This window comes from Scomber japonicus, chromosome 24 (genome assembly GCF_027409825.1).
Source record: "Scomber japonicus isolate fScoJap1 chromosome 24, fScoJap1.pri, whole genome shotgun sequence".
Lineage (NCBI taxonomy): Eukaryota > Metazoa > Chordata > Actinopteri > Scombriformes > Scombridae > Scomber > Scomber japonicus.
Genome location: NC_070601.1, coordinates 14609081 through 14631834, shown reverse-complemented (window position 1 = coordinate 14631834; position 22754 = coordinate 14609081). Strand labels below are relative to the sequence as shown.

General features: G+C 40.4%; 1 protein-coding gene across 1 annotated transcript; it reads left to right on the top strand.

Annotated features, from left to right (window-relative positions):
• The first annotated feature begins 1176 nt into the window (after positions 1–1176).
• On the top strand, positions 1177–21969 carry LOC128354559 (bile salt export pump-like). The gene is made up of 29 exons (XM_053314773.1): positions 1177–1334; positions 1492–1580; positions 1706–1724; positions 2508–2537; positions 2628–2679; positions 2798–3093; positions 3257–3344; positions 5031–5164; positions 5250–5421; positions 5742–5866; positions 5942–6116; positions 6529–6642; positions 6736–6846; positions 6978–7103; positions 7610–7813; positions 7912–8082; positions 9752–9953; positions 10065–10134; positions 10530–10650; positions 10793–10963; positions 11563–11667; positions 12053–12214; positions 14006–14209; positions 15012–15253; positions 16895–17051; positions 17398–17595; positions 19054–19260; positions 20240–20386; positions 20875–21969. The coding sequence occupies exons 2-29, from the start codon at positions 1502–1504 to the stop codon at positions 21073–21075; spliced, it is 4083 nt and encodes a 1360-aa protein (XP_053170748.1). The 5' UTR covers positions 1177–1334; positions 1492–1501; the 3' UTR covers positions 21076–21969.
• The last annotated feature ends 785 nt before the right edge of the window (positions 21970–22754 follow it).

Here is a 22754-nt window from a genome sequence, read left to right as displayed (position 1 = left end):
TGATAGTAATGTCACTGTGACACTGGTTTAAGTAATCATACTCCTATGATTATTGACAGATTGTGTCTGTCTGGTGACTTCTGGTTCAGCAAACTACTAGAGAAACATTTGCCTTAATCCTATTGTCTTAGATACAGTGTGGATCATGAGGTGCCTGGACAAGCTAAATTTGAAGGCTGTTCTTATATGTTTGAAGTCATTGACCTTGAGGTCTCTGTGAGGTCATCTCTCATGTTTTTTGTATTCTTGAGTGAGCCATGCAAAATTGCCATGGTAGCCTATTTCAGTTTTCTATCTATCTTCAAGGCCCTTGACACTGTTGAGCATAAATTTCTTTATTGTTGACTTAAGAGGTTTGGCTTTGGAGATTTATTTTGTATTGCAATCAATGTGAAATATGGCAGCTGGCAGGGATGCCTCTATCTTTGTATCATCTATTTCTGCTTGCCCAACCTTTATGTGAATATATTAATCAAGTGATCTTGTTGTAGTTCAAGCACTGCTGCTAGAACTACTGTTACTGGCCACTTGCAGATGTCACAATCTTGTTTAAAAAAAGACAGCTCCCAAATTCCACTAAATTCAAAGTAGTTCAGAATTGTTCACCAAAGGGCCTGGTTTTCACTTATATCCTATTAATCCCTGCGCTAATTAAGATCTTAAGAAGTCCCACTGCCATTCAAATTCTTTGTGAAAGACTTGGAGGATTGAACACTTTCAATTAAAAGCAAAACCAGAAAGTCCTTCAAACAGTTTGATTTACACTGCTGCCAGTTTTTTAGTTTAACAATCCAGTGTGCAGTCTCAGAAGAGTTGTAGCATTGATATGTATACCATATAAACAACCAACCGCACCAGATTACATTACAGATCTACATATATATTTGTGTGTGTTTGTGGTTAAAGGCTAAAGAATTGGACATCTAAAGAGTGCATCACTGGTGTGAATGCTTCCATCACATTTGATAAGTGATGATGCAGAAAACAGCTACAGGGATTCTTCAGGTGACATGTTTGCTCCTGCGAGGTCAGCGGCCTTTTCAGCAGCATAAACCGACAGGACACTTACCCTCAAACAAAACACTGACCCTGAGTTCCAACCAAACCCAATTCTGCTCAATAAGAGCACGTGGATCTCTGCCAAGGTACACAGTAGGTACTCCCTATACCCAAGTGACCAGCAGCACAACTGCAGCTACCACGGGGGACAAAACAACGAATGAATGTCAGGATAGTGGACTTCAGCGTAGGAGAGCTGCTGTTTTCATTTAACTTCACTCCATTTTTTATAACTCATAATCAGCTTTATACAACGATAAGAAGCACAGCTGTAGGTGAGTTTCTGCTCTTCACACACACTCAAACATTTTTTGGATGACTGCTAAAAAAAATCTACACACTCCTTGGGTAGGAGGGGGGTTTAAATTTTGACATGACCGTCACACTCTTAGTGGACATCTAAAATATACCTCTCTTTTTGCTTTTTCCCAGATGAGTCAACATGCCGACCGGATCAGTGAAATTGCAGAGTATCAAAAAATTGGGACAGGAAAACCACAGCTATGAGGTTTCAGATGACGGTAATGCACTATTACCTTTCATTTTCTACCTAGTGTAGAGGGTTTCTTCAAGAAATAATGACATAAAAACATATGATGCACCCTTCTATCTTATTCTAAGGCATTATTCTATTCTATTATTGCAGAACCAGCTGGCACCTATATGTAAGTATAGTACTTTATTATGTTTCATCATTTTAGAGATTGAGGGGTTAGGGTTAGGGTTAGTCTTTGATCACAGGTTGAGTTTTACATCCAACAACGAAGGATCGTAAGGACTGTATGGAGAGTGCTAGAGAGTATTTTTAATATCTAGCCATGGCTTGACAAATTGAGCGCAAAGTGCAGCCATCAGTGAGCAAGAATTTATTGATTGATTTTTGCATTGTATGCCTACAAGGTGCAGTGAGTGACAATCAGCCCCGTCACATGGAGTTTGAGTTACTAGAAAGGCAGATCTATTATCTCTGTGGAGGGTCAATGACCGTATGTGCTTGTGTGTGCTCGTGTGTATGTAGGAAGGCTAACGTACTATAGCGTTTTGTTTATCTTGCCTCACGTGAGACTGAAGACAAATTCCTAGGGTACGCAGTTCTTGTATATTATAAACATGTTTTTTTGGGTTTTTTTTTAATAAACTGAATAAGCAAGTGGAGTTAAAAAAAATGAGGCCTATCTAATCTCAGCTATAGCCAATACTGATCATAAAGATAATGAAACGGCACACTAGACTTACATAAACAGTACTGCAGTGTGTGTATGTGTATCATATTCTTTGATGATCTTTGAATATGCTTGTTGTGATTGAAGTTGGATATGTCATATTATCTCTTTATAGTGCCACAATAATGTACCATAGATGTGTCAGCCCTATTCTACAAGATCTATCTGGCTTGCTTTAATTAGAGGTGCTCAGTGTGTGTGTGTGTTGTGTTTTCTTCTATGCAGGACCATGACAACTCCCAAGGAGAAGAAGAAGTGAGTACGAGACAGCAGTAGAGGCTCTGGATACTTTTCTTTTTAACATTCACCTCATATAGAAACTAATTGGTTCTCTCTTCCAAACAGAGCTGAGGAAAACACAGAGCAGCCAGCGATAAGGGTTGGCTTCTTTCAGCTGGTAAAATACTTCTTCAGTTTTCAGAATTTAAAAGTTTGTAGTCTGTCTTCACACCTGCTTGAGAGATTTACCTGTTTGGTGCAACTGTGTGTTTTTTTGTGCTTACACGCTCATCCAGTTCCGTTTTGCCACATGCAACGAGACGCTGATGATGGTTGTGGGCAGTGTGTGTGCGGTGCTGCACGGTTCAGCCCAGCCTCTCATGCTGCTGGTGTTCGGCCTGCTCACCGACACCTTCATCGAGTACGACATCGAGCTCAATGAGCTGGCCGACGACAGGAAGGAGTGTGTGAACAACACCATCCAGTGGAAGAGGAACTACACAAATCACAGCCCGGGAACGCCACTGAACTTTAGCAACTTTGACAATGCAACATGGGAGATGTTATCACCAATCAAGAACAGGACGTGTGGGTAAGTGAGTTGTGAAAAATGCATGATGGGCTTTTTTGAACATCAAATATAGTTTAGAATGCAGTATTAAAAGTTTAACTCATGTGAGATGTGCGTTTAAGTGTCTATGTGGTTTTTTAGTCATCATATATGATTCATTTATTGTATTTGTACTGACTTTCAGGATTCTCGACATTGAATATGAAATGACCTTGTTTGCCTTCTATTATGTTGGAATTGGAGCAGCTGTATTCATTTTGGGATACTTGCAGGTTTGTCTTAAAATTTCATCATTTTCATGTCTGGAGATATAAAACAATGAAACCATGATAATAAATGATATGCAAGAAAGAAAAGACAAATCAGAACAGTGGAGGCTAAGATATCCTGACTTTTAGTCCCAAAACTGTTACATATCCCATGATGTAACTTAATAAAGGCTCTACATTAGACTCTCCATGCCTGGGGTAATGGTAAAATGGTAAATGGACTACATTTATGTAGAGCCTTTCTAGTCTTCTGACCACTCAAAGCGCTTTATAATTACATTATAATTATTTTAGACATTGATCCATTTTATTCTTTATTTTATGACATTGTATTAACGTGTAACCTGTTCCTTTCTCTCTTGTTCACCATTAACTCCTATTGTAATAATATAAGTGTCCACAGTCCATTAGTATTAAAGGGTGAATACTAGTCCATAGAAGTATTGGTGGGGCCCCTAGTTTTCACATAGGGGCAAGTAAATTACCATATACACCCAACAATATGTTTCTACATATTTCAGTGCCATGCAATCTGTTAGTCTTTCCAAGTAAGCAGCATATGGTCAGATAGTAACCCATCTCTGTGCTTATTATTACTCAAATAAATGTTCAGATGGCCTTTTTCTATATTAACAGTGATGTGTTAAATACTGGTAGTATTCACTACAATATGCACATTTGCTAAGTGCACTGATTATTGTTTCTCTGCCCTCGTCTTGCACACTTTTTCATATTCTCCACTACAATAGCATAGGCTTCTCACATAGCTTCTCTCCACTTCTCTGTGTACCCAGCATGTGACTAGTTCCTGTCTTGTCCCCTTCTTGGAAACATTTGCTTGACTGGTAGGCTGGGCTCATGACCAAAGAGAACGAAAAATTGAGAAAACCCTGTTGATTCATGCACAGATGAATTATAGGCACAGATCACTTTATTTATTTGCTCTTTCCACTTCGACTTCAGAGTCTCCTCAAGCGTGTACAATATACCCAGCAGAGTTGTGTTGAAGCGTTCTGCAGGATTGGATTGGGGATGGTTTGGGGATGTGGGGGAATAGCGAATACCACGGTACCCTGGGAGCTTATGAAAGAGATTATTTTCAAACTCTTTTCCCTGGTTGTGGTTTATCTGGGATGGGAAACCAAAGCACATGATAAAGTCATCAGAGAGTTTTCTGGATGCAGCCTCCCTAGACTCGTACTTAGTTGCATATGCATGTGCATACTTGGTGAAATGGTTCACAACCATGAGTTCGTATTCTTCACCTCCCTTACTTTTGTGTAGATAGTCAACAATAATCTCAAATGATGCAGAAGTCTTAATGCTCTGGATCAGCGTCCTGGTTATTCTGGACTTATATTCTGGAATATATTCATATATTAGGTTATGACCTAGACTGGTTCAGTTGTTTCCACAACCTGAGCAGCCCTTATCATGTCAAGGACACTGACCTTCATGTGTCAAATCAGTGGAGTGCCCCTTTCACATGTAATTTTTTCTTTCTACCGTCCAAAAGGAAGTCAGAGGTCAGGGTTCTAGTCCTCTGCATGCTCTCATGTCTCCATGTTTTCTAATTTTTTCTTTCTTCCCTTCAAAAGGAAGTCAGAAGTCAGGGTTCTACTCCTCTGCATCCTCTCATGTCTAACATTTGATGAATCTAAATAGAAACTCTCTCTTTACCACTGATAGATCTCTCTATGGGTGACGGCTGCTGCCAAGCAGATTCAGCTCATCAGGAAAATGTATTTCAGTAAAGTGATGAGGATGGAGATCGGCTGGTTCGACTGCACCTCCGTGGGGGAGCTCAACACTCGCATGTCAGAGTGAGTGAGACAAAGATGATTTGGTTTCTGTCTTACGTTGAAGTATTTGTGTGTTTGTGTTATATTAACTGTATCTGTGTTGCAGTGATATCAACAAGATCAACGATGCTATCGCGGATCAAGTAGCCATTTTTTTGCAGCGCTTCACCACCTTTGTGTGTGGCTTCTGCATTGGCTTTGTGAAAGGATGGAAGTTAACACTTGTCATCGTTGCAGCAAGTCCACTGATTGGTGTTGGAGCTGGGCTTATGGCTCTGGTGAGACTTGACTTCTCTTTGCTTGACCTGACATTTCATGGTTTGACTTAACTTGTCTTGAGTCAAGGTCTCTTGACATCTGCTGGCTTCTCAATTCAACTTTCCTGTTTTGACTTGATTTCTCTTGACTCAGCTTCTCCTAACTTGACTATATCTTAATTTCTCTTGACACTCCTGGCTTGACAATTCTTGACTCGACATGTATTGTCTTGATTTTTCTTAAGTTGAAATGTTGACTTGTCATAACTCAACCTCACTTGAGCAGATTTCTTTTGACTTTCCATCAACTTTGCCTCACTCTGTCTTTACTCTGGGTCTAGTTTGTGGCTAAGATGACCGGTTTGGAGCTGCAGGCCTATGCCAAAGCTGGCGCCATAGCCGATGAGGTCCTCTCCTCTATCAGGACTGTGTCTGCTTTTGGTGGGGAGTTGAAAGAAGTGCAAAGGTAAAGTATGCAAGATGAAAATTGAATTTTTACTTTTTCCCATATACACATTGCTGAAGTTCATCTTCTCTTCAGGTATGACAAGAACTTGATCTCAGCTCAGCGCTGGGGCATCAGGAAAGGTCTGATCATGGGCTTTTTCACTGGGTACATGTGGCTGATCATCTTCCTGTGCTATGGTCTGGCCTTCTGGTACGGCTCCAGTCTTGTGGTTGATACTGAGGAGTATACACCAGGAACATTACTGCAGGTATCACACTCACTGTATTGACAAAAAAGGCAATAATGTGCTCTTCTGGTTCATTACTACCTCTATTGACTGTTGGACACTGGAGCCTGGTGTAATTAATCCTTTCCTAGCTTCTTGTTTAGTTTTAATGTCCAGTTTAATTTTTTGATGGGAGGTTTTACAAGTTTCTTTATCTTACAAACACCCTTCTAATTCCCTGTCTTGTTTTTATCACATACACTGACAAAACAAGAAATTACTGCTTTGATAAAGCCAGAGAGAAAAATTATCACATATAAATATAGTATGGACTTTCATCATTATCCTGTGCAATTCCCAAATGGCTACGCTGACAAACTAAATTATTTTGCCTAATTACAGGACAAGAAACTTTTGGCATGTTATACATTGTTGCTGTATTTTGCCATTCCAGGTATTTTTTGGTGTTCTGATAGCGGCCATGAATTTGGGGCAGGCCTCTCCATGTCTTGAAGCGTTTGCTGCAGGCCGTGGAGCTGCTACCATCATCTTTGAGACTATTGACAGAGTGAGAATGCTTGATTTCGATCCATAAAAATTCTCTTTTATACTTAAAATACTCTTTATCCTTATTGACAAGTCTCATTTTAAAAACTGACAGGAGCCGGAGATTGACTGTTTATCTGAGGCTGGGTACAAGCTTGACAGGGTCAAAGGAGATATTGAGTTTCACAATGTGACTTTCCACTACCCCTCCAGGCCTGAAGTCAAGGTACTTGAGTGTTTCTGCATTTATAAGTGAGACTAGGAATTACATTTCTGATAACAGTTAGATGACAACAAGAAGCATGATCTCTTCTATCAGTGTCATTTTGTCATGGTGTCTTGTTGTCTTATACTCAGATCTTGGACCAGCTCAGTGTTTCGGTGAAGTCAGGGGAGACCACAGCGTTTGTAGGGCCAAGTGGAGCTGGAAAGAGTACTGCTATTCAACTCATCCAGCGCTTCTACGACCCTAAAGAAGGAATGGTGGGTGTTAGACGCATGCTTTTAAGTTACAAAACAGGAATGTTAGTGTCACTCAATATACTGTGAAATATACCATGATGCTTCTATCAGTGGTCCCTTTTTTCAACTCCTGAGATTAAAGATTCCCCCGAGACACTGTAGCTTCCACCTTTTTCCTTTTAAGCTTCATTGTAGTCATTTCAAAAATAACTACCCCCTGAGGGTGATAGAAGTACGTGATAATCTGTTTCATTATTCAGCCAATGGGTTCTAACAGCCTCATTTTTCATTTTTATGGAATTAAAGGCCTTTACGCACCTTACTTTTTAATTCCATTCTGCTTTCTAGAGAAGGAAATAGACTCTTATAGCTCCACTAAGAAGGTTAGACTAAGACTAACACCCTTATCATTTGAACCTAGCATTGTTGTAAAAAAAGGAAAAAAAAAACACATAGCAGCTAAGCTCTTTATAGCATCATCAATCAATTGTATCAAAATCAGCTGCTCTCTGCATTCTCCATCTCAGGTGACCCTGGACGGTCATGACATCAGAGGGCTGAACATCCAATGGCTGCGCTCGCTGATTGGCATTGTGGAGCAGGAACCTGTGCTGTTTGCCACCACCATTGCTGAGAACATACGCTACGGTCGACCCCGTGTCACAATGGACGACATCATCAGTGCCACCAAGGAGGCCAATGCATACAACTTCATCATGGATCTGCCACAGGTGGAGACACTGAGGAATCTAGTTTTTATTCTAGTGCTGATGTGTAAAACTTACAAGTACAGATTAATATAACATCACGTCTGCTTTAAACCTGACAGAAATTTGACACCTTGGTGGGAGAGGGTGGAGGTCAGATGAGCGGCGGTCAGAAGCAACGTATTGCCATCGCCCGGGCGCTGGTCAGGAACCCTCGTATCCTGCTGCTGGACATGGCGACCTCTGCCCTCGACAACGAAAGCGAGGCTACAGTTCAAGAGGCTTTGGATAAAGTATGTCTGACTCTATACACTGGATTAGCTCCTGTTTTCACCTCAGGTTTTTAACCATTTATGGTTTAAATATGTAGCCTGGTGCAGCAGCTTAACATCATGGTGATAGGCACACACACACGCTTGGACACACACGCACAGCCACTCAAGAGAACTGCTATGGTTACCATGTAGGCTAACGTTACAGGTGACTGGCCACACACTCATCCTGCAAACTAGCCTTTCAGCACCACGGACAGCAGCCGAAGCTCCATATCAACACTTATCTAACCTGGGCTCAAACTACCACATCCTGATGATGTCTCCAAACTATCAAACATTCATATATAGCCGACACTAACAAAGCTACACAAAGATATCTTGCACAGTATGTCCATAAGCATAACCATCAAGAAAAACACAGCTCATTATATGCCTTACAAACACACAGCATTAATGAATGCATGTGGCACCTATATCACACAATCATTTTTCCAACATATGAGGTTAGTAAGTACAAGTACATTGCCATAGATTTAAATCCCACTAATTCCACTTCATAACAAAGAAAAGCTGTACTCACTCATTAGAAGCTCATCTTACGGGCCATGTGCTCAGGTCCAAAGTCCTCCCTCTGCTGTTTTCAATAGAGAGTATAGCCAGTCCACTGAGTCCGGAGACGCGGGACACAGCAGTAGGGTCAATGCCGCTTCATTTACGGAGCTAGCTTGCAAGCTACCGCTAGCCTCCGGCGGCACGCTAGCTTTTGCCTGGGTTTGAGTAAAAAACGTGTCTAATTTGTAATCATTTTAGCTTTACCCTCATCCTGCTTCTTTCTTTCCTTCCTCTTTTGCGCGGGCTTGCTAAACATGATACTACCTTTTCTAGTCAACTTTCATCCACTTGCTTTTTTTTCCTGCTGAAAGGAAAAACAACTCAAGGTGACTGGATAAATGATCATTTCTTCCTCCCATATCAGCCACTCAGCGTTGCCCTACCTTACTGACTCGCCCCGCACTATTTCATTCACAAAAACAATACAGCTGCTTTTTTTTCTTCCTTCATGGGCCCCTGATGGCGTCTGGGCCCCGGTGCAGCTGCATTGGTTGCACCATCGATATTTACGCCACTGCTCTGGTGGCAAGACAATGAAAAATGAAGGTCCCCATATGTTTTCTTTAGCACATGTAGCTCAGGAAAAGAGTGCATCTAAAATTGTATTATTATTTTTTCTTTGGAAGCAAGGACTGCACTATTTCTAGCTTCTATTTCTAGTTTAACACAAGCATTAGATGAAGCCTTAAATATACATACACAACCTATTGGCAATATGCAATCAGTGACATCATCAATGAGTTAAAGGCACACCTGAGGTCATCACATTACATAGCATTTTCTGAATTAAGAAAAACAGCTGAATACATACTGTACATCATCAACATCTAACATCTATATACTATACACAACAAAAGACAACCTGAAAGTTATAGCTCTTCGATGCCCCAATAACCTAGGCATATGGAATAGGGAAAGAGCCTTATTAAAATTTAATGATACAGCCAACAAACAGTGCAAAATATTGACAAAGGTCTCAATCCACAATCCTTTTTATTTATAAAAAATCAGAGGCAAACATTCCCAGTAGAAATGATGCACTGATATTATGATATGATATTTGATTTGGTCGTAGGTACGCATGGGTCGCACCACCATCTCCATCGCTCACCGGCTGTCCACTATAAAGAATGCTGATGTGATTGTGGGATATGACCATGGCCGGGCTGTGGAGAAGGGCAAACACAATGAGCTGCTGGAGCGGAAGGGGGTCTACTTCACTCTGGTCACCCTGCAGAGCCAAGGAGACAAGGCCCTGAATGAGAAGGCTCAACAAAGTAAGTTCAAACATGGAAGATAATGAGTATAAAATCGGGATTCTACTAAATCTTTGCTATAAGGATCCACTCATTATGATCTCCACCCTGTCTTGCATCCCTTTAAATTAGTGGCTGACAATAACGAAGAGCCGGAGAAGCTCAGCCTATCCAGAGCCGGCAGCTACCGTGCCAGTTTGAGGTATTACACAAACACATTTCCAATCACCTCCTACCCTTTATCACTTGCTCATTTGCTTACCTGTGTCTACCCATTTACATGGCCCTGACTGTGCATCTAAATTGGATTATTACAGCAGTCATTTTGTAGCTGAAATTGAGTTGTGTCATGGCAGAAACCGGTACCGTCATTTAGTTAATAACCCACTTAGGTTTACTTTGATATTTGGAGCATTTAGATGACACTATCATCTAGAGCCTCTTACAAATTGTGCAACAGCGGAGGAGGCTATCATCACCATTACAAGGAGCCAGTAATGAGTGCAAGAAGGAGAACAGGAGCATCAACACAGCCATTTAGCTGCAATATATCCCTGTTGTTCCTGTAGATCATTCATGGTTCTTTATTTCTTGCAGAGCATCCATCCGCCAGCGGTCCAGATCCCAGCTGTCCAACTTGATCCCAGAGTCTGCTGTTCCTATAGCTGGAGAGCTCGGCCCTAGAGCCTATGCTGTGTCACAGGGAGACAAATCCAAGGTGTGTGTGTGTGGTAGTGTCGGTATCCAATTGTATGTGCAGGTGGATAAAGCAGGTCACATACCACTGAAGTATAAAGCCAGTTTTGCCACATTCATATCAGTTTTTCTTATTTCCATCACCCGTCTGTGTGAATGTTCAGGAAGACATCCCGGAAGAGGAGGAGGAGGAACTCGTGGAGCCAGCTCCAGTTGCCAGGATCCTGAAGTACAATATACCCGAGTGGCCATACATGCTTTTTGGATCCCTCGGGGCTGCCGTAAACGGAGGAGTCAACCCTGTCTATTCTTTATTGTTCAGTCAAATCTTGGCGGTAAGGTCCAAGTCCTAAACTTACTTTCTGTAATACATAGTTGATGATGAAAGTGATGACATATTTGTGTAAAATAAAAAAACATTGGTAAACCCTAGTGGCCAAATAAAAAAAGACATGGTGAGATCAACACCCAATCATCAAGTTTCCCTTAGATGGTTTTCTTTCTTTTTCCTGAACAAAAAACTTCATCTGAATAATGACTTTAAATCTAGTCTAGTGGCTTTAAATGAACAGTGTGGCATGTTGCTATCTTGCCGGTAGTTAGATGATCAGATTGATACCCCGCCTGACTGGTATCAAAGTGTTAATCTTCTCATCTAACAATCAACAAGAAAGTGCATTTCCCGTCATATCTAACTCATCTTTTAAGCAGTCAGCGATCCAATAATTTAATTGAGATCTAAGAAAAATAATCTGAGAGCACACCACTACAGTTCTATAAAGTTTCTAATTTTGTAAAATGTTTAATCATCACACATACATATTATGTGTGAAACATATTATGCATGTATTTATATGCGCAATGGACCATATTAACATGTTTCTATATTTGCACATATATGTGTGTGTATGTGTCTGTCTGTGTGTATGTATAGACATTCTCACTTACAGATCCTGAGGCTCAGAGGCGGGAGATTGATGGTATCTGCCTGTTCTTCGTCATGGTTGGCGTGGTCTCTTTCTTCACCCAGATGCTGCAGGTAGAGTAGCAGTCTGCTTTAGCAAGACTGATTGCTTTAGTGCTTCTGTGCAGCCTTTACCCATTGCTTCTGTTCAAGGTTGGGGTAAAGTCACAAGAGAGCTTCCTTTATTTTGGCAAATTAATACCATATCTGGATGAAAGAGATTTTCCTACATCCTGCAGAGATGCGGTTCTATAATTGATCCATGAGTTGTGACCCCATGGTGGAGAGGAAGGACAAAGAGACAATTCTACCAGATTACCATTATATTACATTAGATTGAATGTGATGGTGTTTTGGATTTAATTTTTAAATAATCCTTTGTGTGTGTGTGTGTGTGTGTGTGTGTGTGTGTGTGTGTGTGTGTGTGTGTGTGTCTGTGTGTGTGTGCCTGTCCATTCAGGGTTATGCATTCTCTAAGTCTGGAGAGCTGCTGACCCGCAGGTTACGGCGGCTAGGCTTCCACGCCATGCTGGGCCAAGAGATCGGCTGGTTTGATGATCACAGGAACAGCCCTGGAGCTCTGACCACACGTCTGGCGACTGATGCCTCCCAAGTTCAAGGGGTGAGTTACAGCCTCAGTACCAAAGATAATGAGTCGCTTGGCCCCAATATTCAGCCATTAAATCATAGCTTTATATAAAAAGCTGTCTGGGTGAGGTTTGTTTCCAACGCAGTTTTATTGTCTTTAAAAAAAGAAGTAAAATTATAATCAACTTAATTGCTTAATCAGTTCTTTTTCAGACCTGCAATTACTTTTTATTTAATGCATTTTATTAAGTGCTGCTAACCTGCAGGGTCACTTGCACAACAGCTATTAAAGCAGTGAATTTTTCAGATATTTTCAAGTAGGCTTTCAGTCTCAGAGGGGTATACAAATGGAAAAAAGGATCCAGACTGGCAGGCAAACTGTGTAATAGACTGAAATGTTGTAATACCTTCATTTTATGCTTTTTAGGTTGAACATTTTACCTCACATAAGTCATTTCCAAGGAACTTTATTAATAAATGTATTTCTGTTTTGCGAGGTGTCTGTCCTCATACTGTTAACATTTTTTTTAAACAAGTTGAATTACTTAATTCAAGTACCTTAAATACAACATATCACACAAATGAGATAGGCCCTTTTCTGCTAAGCTGAGCTAGTTACCGTTACAAGGAAGGTTTTTTTTATCCATTATGATTGGACCTGGACCAAACTTAATTATTAAGATATCAGTTATTCAAAATTAATACAGCATTTTTCATTTACAGATAACAACTAGTGAAAATTCAGTAGTTACATATATTTTTATCTTTAGCTACAGCTAGCCTTGGCTATCTTACGGGCTAGCTTTCACTTGATGTAGCTCTTTTGCTTTACCTGTCTAGTTAGCTGTATCTCTAAGAAAAAGTTAAGTAAGTGTGATAGTGGCTTCTAGAGCCAACTGTTGACCAGTATTTTTATAGTCTCTGCAAACTTAAATAGTTTTTTTTCAAAGAAAATATAAATTTGATTACAATATAAATGCTGAGGAAAACCTTCTCATGCTCCTTTCACCCCTATACTAGCAGGTATCCCATCATAGCCCCATAACAATGGTGTTGTACCTTCCAAAGATGATAACAATTCACACCCTTGGCAGTCCTGTTGCCTAGTTTTACTGGTGCCAAGGCCAGATAGCAAAACATCTCCCAGATGTCAAACTTAACTGCTTGGATCTACTAGAGACCCACGAGGGAGTCAAGGCCAAATGGACAAGCATTATGTCAACATCCTAGTAGTGTGACTCTACTAGAGAATCATGAGGGGCTTTCTACCAATTAGCATGACACTACTGGAGAGCTACAAGGGAGCCAAAACTGCTGACACCATCAAACAAAAGGGAACCGTAGGGCCATTCTTTTCTTTTAGAACACTTTACTTTCAGCCTACATTTCACCCAAAGGCTGCTTATACAGAATAACAGCAACGTAGGTTTTTCATTACCAAAGAAACTAATTCTATACATTACATGTATACGATTGATATAAATAGGTTTGCACAAAGCATTTTATCATACAGAGTACTTTTTATGAAAGTTTACCACAGTAATATGGCAGCACAAATGTCCAGAAATGAGATTCAAGTACATTTTGACCAAAAATGTACAGTAGTAACTACATTTTGCCTTTGTATGGTTCTCTGAATTGATTGGCCTTAATTGTAGTATTATTTAATGAGATCCTATTTATCTGGAAAACAAACCATGTAACTGACTTAATGTCTTCTAATTTGCTAAGTAGGCTGTCCTGTTTTTGACTTAAATCTATGAGGAGGATCAGCACAATGCATGTTGAGTTAAGCATCATCCTTCTCTTCTACTTGTCTCCTAAGGCCACAGGCTCACAGATCGGTATGATCGTCAACTCCCTGACCAACATCGGTGTGGCCATCATCATGTCCTTCTACTTCAGCTGGAAGCTCACGTTGCTCATCCTGTGCTTCCTGCCATTCATCGCTCTGTCAGGTGGCTTCCAGGCTAAGATGCTCACAGGCTTCGCAAAGCAGGACAAGCAGGCCATGGAGGCTGCTGGACAGGTCAGATATTGTCAATACTGTACAACTTAAATGCTATAATGGAATGACCAAACTCTATATTTTCAACTGTCTTTAGTGATTGTTTATCAGCCTCTAGATTGAAGATACAACCACCAGTGGGCAAAATCAATAGCATCATCACAATAATCCTGCAAAATTTACAGTTGGAGGGTGACATCAGCTGACTTATCTACTGGCAGCAGATAAGAGACAGCTGAACAGTGTCTATTTTAGTCTCCAGGTTTCAGCTTTTTCTCATCTCTGAAGAAAATCCCTGTAGCCCTGAAGCTTAAATCAGATGTAGGTACAATAGCATTTTATTCGGTGCTACTGTAATTTGGTGAGTTCAGCACAGAGCTACAGTAACATTGTCAGGCTCAATTCCTTCTGGGGCCCACCCATGCTTAAAATGCAGTCATGGTACTGAAAGGCACATTGGATAAAACCCCAGGACAATACTGCGAGAGCCAGAAAGTTCGCAATCAAAGGGAAAGTATTCAAAAGTCAATTTACTGTGAACTTCCGTTACGCTATCTTAATTATCCTGATGCAGTAAACCCCACCCATCCAAATGAAGTGGATTAGATGAAAGTTTAATGATCCCTATGGGGGGAAATGGGCTTACTGCAGCAGCAGAAAATAGGATATAGATAAGATCAGAGCAAATACTTTATCTATATTCTTTTCTCCCCCACATATTGAAAACATAAGAATTAAACTCTGCTTCTATTCAGCTATCTATTTATTGTGCCACTTCTATCTGGTATCAACAAGGAAACTCAATTCATTATTTGTTCTGCAGATTTCTGGTGAGGCTCTAAACAACATCCGCACCATCGCAGGCCTGGGGAAGGAGAGGAGTTTTGTGGACATGTATTATGCCCAGCTGGATGCTCCATACGAGGCAGCCTTGAAGAAGGCTAATGTGTATGGAGCCTGCTATGGTTTCGCCCAGTGCGTCGTCTTCTTGACCAACTCCGCCTCCTACAGGTTTGGGGGTTACTTGGTGCGACAGGAGGGGCTCCACTTCAGCCTGGTGTTCAGGTGAGAAAAGTGTGAGGCTGTCTGTATCCATAGCCAATTCCTTTCCATCAATCTTGTTTCTTCTTCCTTAAAAACAGGATACATATTTGTTCTGTTGTCTTGGCTACAATTGCCTTTCATTTATTCTGTTAATTTGAATTCAGAATACTTCATTTATCTCTCAAGGGACAATTAGAGGCCAGCAGGTTTGCAAATACAAAAATACACAGTTGATTAACAAAAGCTGAAAGAGTGTCAATGGCGATACCAATCCATAGCTGATTAACCATGTCCAGCATTATGAAGGTACACTATGTCAAGTGCAAAAAGTGTTTGTTATCTCTCTCACTGCTGCTGTTCACAAGTCTTACCAACAACTTCTAAGCAAAATTAATGGGCTGGCCAAAATGAACAAAAAGGGAAAACGCCCAGACCATCCCACAAAAAATACTACCAGACCAATCAAACAAACAGAAAACTAAGAAAGAAAAGAACTAAACCATAGCAAAATCAACACAAACTGCTGCTGCCAAGGTTGTTTTGAATTGGAAGTGGAATGAACCAAGTTCCTCCCACTCTATTTAGGTTCTCTCTCAATTAGTGTAAATCATGGCCACCTGGGAAGAAACACAGATCATTATAAATGGAGTGTCATGCTGTACACATCCTGTCCAGCAAGGGGGAGTATTTAACATATGTTCACCATCTTAGTGTGTTACCATGCTAATGTTTGTTAAATAGCAATAAAACACAGACTGAACTGATGGGAGTGTAGGTATTTGGCCAGGAAGCAAAATACTTGACAAATTGAAACTTGAAACCTGATGCTGACAGTAAAAGTGATTGCAGTTCATCCTGGGGAACAAGCATCATTCACTGAACCTCATAGTGGTGCGAGAGGTCACCAGTTATTAGGATCCATCTTCTAGAAACTATGAATGTTGCACAAAATGTAATCACAATTCATCAAATAGTTGTTGAGATATTTCAGTCTGCACCAAAGTAGTAGATAAACTGACAGACCAACACTGCCATCCATAAAGCCATGTTGATAACATTGGTAAAATCCTTCTATTTGTTTTACAGAGAGACAATCTACCATAGAGGACATCGTGGGTTTACTGATAGTCTTACAAGCCTTTTTGGGACATGTTCTGTAAACTGTTAATAATTTTAGAGTCAAAGTTAACACCATCTCGAAATTGGTTTGTGTCCTGTTGACAAATGGATGTAAACCAACAAGTAAATGAGTATGTTCAAACATATCACATAAAGATATAAAACATCATTATTCTGATGTACTCCAATCCAGTTTAATTTATGTAGGAGGTTGAGAGGCTGCCGATGTCATCCATTATACAACACAGTTCAAGTATTTGTGGGTGTGGACAATTTCAACACTGACTCCTCATCTCTTTTATTGTGTCCAGTAAAATTATAATTTCTTTAATCTGATGCCTTTAAATCTACAAAAAGATCTCACCAGTCTCCAAATTCTTGCGTGAAGTCACTGTGTGATTGATCTGACCGTCACAGAAGAGACATAATAATACTGCCACAAGCAAATTTTATACTACATTGGAGTCTTGAAACCGATAAATGAATTATAAACCATCCTGCTGTGGTTGAAGATAAGTGACTTTATATTGTTGTCTCTGGCAGGGTCATCTCAGCCATCGTCACCAGCGGCACAGCCCTCGGCAGAGCCTCCTCTTACACCCCAGACTACGCCAAGGCCAAGATTTCAGCTGCACGTTTCTTCCAGCTGCTTGACCGAGTGCCGAGCATCAGCGTTTACAGTGACAAGGGAGATAAATGGGTATGAGGATGTATGTTACGCTGTATGTTATGCTATGCTGCCAAGCACTGAGCAGGTAAAAAATGAGCACTGCCTGCTCTCTCTGTGATAGATTCAGAAGGGAATCCAGATGGAAAGTCTGACTTTTTATTCCTTTATTGCTTCACTCATTTCTTCTACATCAGTCATGAAAGAGAGATTGTGTTGTAGAACGGAAAAGGAGACAAGGAAGGATTGTTAGTCCTTTAATCACATGTGTGAAAAAAAGGAAAAAAATAAAACTGTTTTTGTGGACAGGAGTTGGCTTTCCTTACACACAAACCCACTCTAACCTTTGTACTCCTCCCTCCCTCTGCTGTGTTTCCAGGATAACTTCCAAGGCAACATTGAGTTCATTGACTGCAAGTTTACTTACCCCACCAGACCAGATATCCAGGTTCTCAATGGGCTGAATGTGTCGGTGAAGCCTGGCCAGACGCTGGCATTTGTTGGCAGCAGTGGCTGCGGGAAGAGCACCAGCGTGCAGCTGCTGGAGAGGTTTTATGATCCTGATCATGGCAGAGTGGTGAGGTGGACCCAGCTAAATGCTGCATATCTATCGTACATGCTCTGTTTGATGCATTATTTATAGTTTCATAGTGTAAATGGTGCAATTTGAGGTATTTTGTATGTTTGCATTATACTACCGCATATACTTCTAAATATTGCACTTTTTACTACAATTGCAATAGTTATACTAGTTACTTTTCAAATGAAGATGTACAAAATGTGAAAAATAAAATGCATGTTAGTAGTTTTACCCAGTGGTAAACAAGTATTCAGATCCTTTACTGAAGTAGTGGTTTAATCTCTCTGACTCATTATTATAATTGTGACATCTAATCATTAGATCATTAATACTGACGCATCAGTGTTAGAGCAGAATGTTACTGTTGTAGCTGCTGGAGGTGGAGCTAGTTTCAGTTATATACAGTCAGCTACTTTAGTCCAGTGGCTCCCAACCTAGGGGTCGGGCCCCTCCAAAGAGTCAGCAGATAAACTTGAGGGGTCAATAGACAGAAAGGTTTAAAAGCATGTTATATTATCCATTGTGTGAAATCTTCACCTGAAAAGCAACTAAAGCTGTCAAATTAATGTAGTGGAATAGGATTAGGGTTAGGGTTAGGGTATCACATAGCATCAAGTAGCATCACATGGAAATACTCAAGTAAAGTACAAGAACCTTAATATTGTACTTAAGCACAGTCCTAGAGTAAATGTACTTAGTTTTGATTTTGATATTTTGAAGTGCATGTTTAATACTTACACTGTACTTTTACCTGTAATAAATGGAGCTTGATTCTGCTTGCTCTATGTGGCAAAAAAAAAAAAATTATCGTAGGTTTAAGGAGAAACTGCCACTAGTTATACTCCTACACATACATACAGTTTAAATAATATATGTTTCCCACGGGAAGAATCTGGTGAATTCTTTGCATATTTCAACCTGGAAATGTGTAAATGAGAGGTCTGACTTTTAACCAGCCAGCATTACATTGTCACATCAGATGTTGACCTTTTTTCAAAATGCCATACATCTAATTTTAAAATGAATAAGTTGTAGGTTTAGTCTTTTTTGGACTTATATTCTCATGAGATTCAGTTATACCATAAGTGTCAGTGCTGAAACTAGAATCTGCATTGCTGGACATTTAGTGGGCTTGGTGATTAAAGTATTACTTTGTGCTTCATTAAAAAAAATAAAAATAAAAAAGGGTTCTTTACCCAAGATAGAGGTTTGCCTTTGTGCCAGTAAGAGATCACTGCCAAGATTCAAATGGCCTTAATTGAGTTGAAAGTGGTTTGAAAATGCCTAGTCCTGATTCTCTGTCTGAGATTTTTAAAGGACAGTATCAACTCTGCATAGTCGGGAGAGAAATTACAGTAGAGATGTCAGTATGATAGCTCATTAAGTGGATTGTATTTCCAGTCTTTGCTCATAATATTGCCTTCTACTAATGGTAAAATCAATCACTTCCTGCAGCTGATTGATGGCCATGACTCTACTCGTGTCAACGTGCCCTTCCTGCGATCCAAGATTGGCATCGTATCCCAGGAGCCCATCTTGTTTGACTGCAGCATCGCAGAGAACATCAAGTATGGCGACAACTTGCGGGAAATCGGCATGAATGAGATCATCTCGGCCGCCAAGAAGGCCCAGCTTCATGACTTTGTCATGTCACTTCCTGAGGTACTGCGGACATTCTGTTGGCGACATTTGTAAGGGAGAGCATGGTGCGGACTCACAAGCAGAGGCAAAGCAGGGAAGGGAAGGTTAAAACAAAGTTGACTTGGTTAATGATCAGACAGATTGGCCACAGGCAGTCAGGCGGTGAGGGCAAATAAATCAAAAAGAGGAAGCAAACACAGGTAGAGATCATAAATAAAACAAGCAGGAATAATATGGTGGCACAAGAGATGATCTGGCAAATGTTGCTGAGAGAGATGCCAGTATATATACACAGTGGAGTTTATGAGAGACAGCTTTGGCTTGATGTGGGAATGAGGAGCAGGTGTGTTGGCTGCTGTGGCGACCAGGCCTGTGTCCAAAATCACTCCCTTGTTCACTCACTCAACACTTATGTAACAACGCTCAATAGTTGACTAAATAGTGAGTAGCCGCTTGAGATGCCAGACACAAATGAATCAGCTGTAACACTCCTCAACTGTCATTTTTACACGTATAAAATGCGACACACGGCATTATGGGAGTGATAGGGGAAATAGGATGTGATTTTGGACACTGTCTAAGAGCATCTGGTGGACAGATGGTGAATGACAAGAACAGAAAAGTTCCATGATTAGGTTTCTTTAGTTTCAAGACAAACAATATGTGGAAGAGGCAGAAGACAATATATAAAACATGGAGGAACAAGTATAAAATCAGAAATCATATACTATGAATAGGTGTTTGAGAGATTTGCACCGCTTTGCCTTTGAGACTTTTGCGGGCTTCTTTTAAATCAGAAGACTTAGTGAAGCTTTCTTGAGGCAGGTGAACAAGGTGTTACGGTAGTTGAGGCACGACTGCATTACTTTCTCCAAATCTTTAAGCTGTAGTTGCAGTCTGATATTTGCTATGTTCCACAATTAGGAAAATAGGATTGAATCAGATATTTCTAATACAACAGATCTCGTTTAATTATTCTTGTTCTTTCTTCCTGCCTCAGAAATACGACACCAATGTCGGCGCCCAAGGTTCTCAGTTGTCTCGCGGTCAGAAGCAGCGTATTGCCATTGCCAGGGCAATCATACGCGACCCCAAGATCCTCCTCCTGGATGAGGCCACTTCTGCCCTGGACACCGAGAGCGAGAAGGTATGCTCCAGTACATTATCGACAGTGCTATCATTGTTTGCTGAATCCACATGCTGCATATCCTCAGTGTAGTGCAGCTGCTTGATATTCTCCGGGCACAAAGAGCAAGAAGAGCAGGCAGTTAATTATTATTACCATTAACATCATTATCATTCATCATGTCTATTATTATCAGCAGCAGCTCACAGTTCATACCAACCATCCAGTAGACCCTCTTTAAGACAACACAGTCTCTTTAGGAGTTTTTCCAAGCTCAAATGGCTGAACCTTGCTGAGGAGCAGAGAGGCTTCTGCAGCACACTGGAACATTCTAATGATAGTAATCAACACATGATTGTGAAATTGCTATAATTGTACAGCATGTGTATCTGTGTGGGAGAACTGATGATGGCTCCTTCCTGTGTGTGAGTCCATGTACACTTCGTTCATGTGTGTGTGTGTGTGTGTGTGCGTGTGTGTGTGTGTGTGTGTTTCTCTGCCCACGTCAGACCGTGCAAGACGCGCTGGACAAAGCCAGAGAAGGACGGACCTGCATCGTTATCGCCCATCGCCTGTCGACCATTCAGAATTCTGACATTATCGCAGTCATGTCCAGGGGCTTTGTGATCGAGAAAGGAACGCACGACCAGCTCATGGCCCTGAAGGGAGCTTACTACAAGCTGGTCACCACAGGAGCAACAATTAGCTAACTGCTCGGAGAGTGTAGCCAATTAGCAAGGCAGCCGAGAGAAACGAATGTACAGAACAGTGTTATTGCCATCTAGAGAGGCCAGGTCTGGAATATTTCACATACTTTAGATCACTAAGTATGTTTAAAAAAAAGTAAGATGCACCTGTTTACTCTTAAAGTATTTATTTTAGGGTAGGGATTGTTGTCATGAAGAGCAGGGTTTTGTGAGATACACCATATTATTGTTTGGAGTATTTTAAGATTACTCAATGTATTTCTGATGTTTTATTTCTCATCTTTTCTTTACATCTTGAGTAGTGGATCTATCCTACTGCACATTCACACACTACCAAATAACAGGCAAGTGTGAACCGCGGCTTGGAAATGCTAACACACAGTACATTTCCTTCCTTCAAGAATTACTTTTACATTTTGGAAAATAATTGTGGGCTTATTCATATTCTTGCTGAAAGTTAGATGAGAAGATTGGTACCACTTGTGCTAGATAAGAAGCAGACGATTAGCGCAGGTTACATGAAAAGTGAAAACATTGGGAACAGCTAGCTAGCTATACCTACAAACACACAACTCCTACAAAACCACAAAAGTAGGAGGAGGTAGGCTAACTATTTCCCTCCATTTTTAGTCTTTATACTGCATGAAGCAGTATACTTCTGAAAATGTTAAACTATGTTTTCAAACAGTATGTCAGACAGAAACCACTCAAAATAGTATGTTATTTATGTACAGTATGTGTTGACAGATAATTCAATGTAATTGCTTTATTAATTGTATTTCTTCTTGCTCTTGAATTTGTGTTGTTTTCAGCCTTCACATTGTACTGCAATTCAGTGGGGTTGGTCTTATTTTTTTTATTCTGTATGTGACAGTTAAATAAAAACCATATAAACCATGTTGCTTTATTGAGCGATGTATTTGCACAAGCCAAATAACAGCCTCATTAATCAAGCATGTCCCAGTGTGTTCTGATAAACTTAATAGGCACTTGGTCACTGTTGGCAGCTACTGAAATACATCACACAAGTAGCCACTTGCAATTTACCAAAAATGATGGTATTGGACCAGAAACACAGTTTGAAATCCAGGTTGCTGATCCAACTTCGTAATTCATCTTTATTACATGGGAGGTTGTAGCTGAGGATAAACATTGGATTGTGCTCTGGCGTAATTAAATCTACTATAAATAAATAAAGTGTAATGAAAGTTAGATAGATATAGTAATATCTGGTGTCCTTCAATATAATTCTGGTCACCTTTTTGCTTGTGTTGTAGTGCAGTTATAATGACTGGACCTGCTCTGGTTGAAGTTAAAAGGAGTTATGTTAGCTGTATATTAAGTGCGGTCAATGCTACATTTATGAGAATATTTAATGTTTGATGTTGATGTATAACATTTTCTGGCCTAACAGTTGCAACAAAAATAACAGGGGAGTTAATAAGGTGTTGAGCAGTCTGCCCATGTCTACACGGTCGTGAGAAGATATCTAATTAGGCATATAAGTGATCTCACCTGTGTGTGGGCTCTTTAATATTGACAATACTGGGGTCAAATTGAAAATGTATGGTTCACTGAGTTGGGAAATGCAAATGACAAGCAAACATGGGCATTATGAAAAAGGATTGTGTGAGTGTGGTTGTTTTTTGCATTAAAATGGATGGTATTTTGAATGGCAGTGT

Excerpts from the sequence above, each read along its gene's own strand:
- LOC128354559 (XM_053314773.1), top strand. The coding sequence starts at position 1,502 with ATGCCGACCGGATCAGTGAAATTGCAGAGTATCAAAAAATTGGGACAG. Across the intron at positions 9,954-10,064 it reads GAATGAGAAGGCTCAACAAA|TGGCTGACAATAACGAAGAG; the intron begins GTAAGTTCAAAC and ends CCTTTAAATTAG. Across the intron at positions 12,215-14,005 it reads ATGCCTCCCAAGTTCAAGGG|GCCACAGGCTCACAGATCGG; the intron begins GTGAGTTACAGC and ends TTGTCTCCTAAG.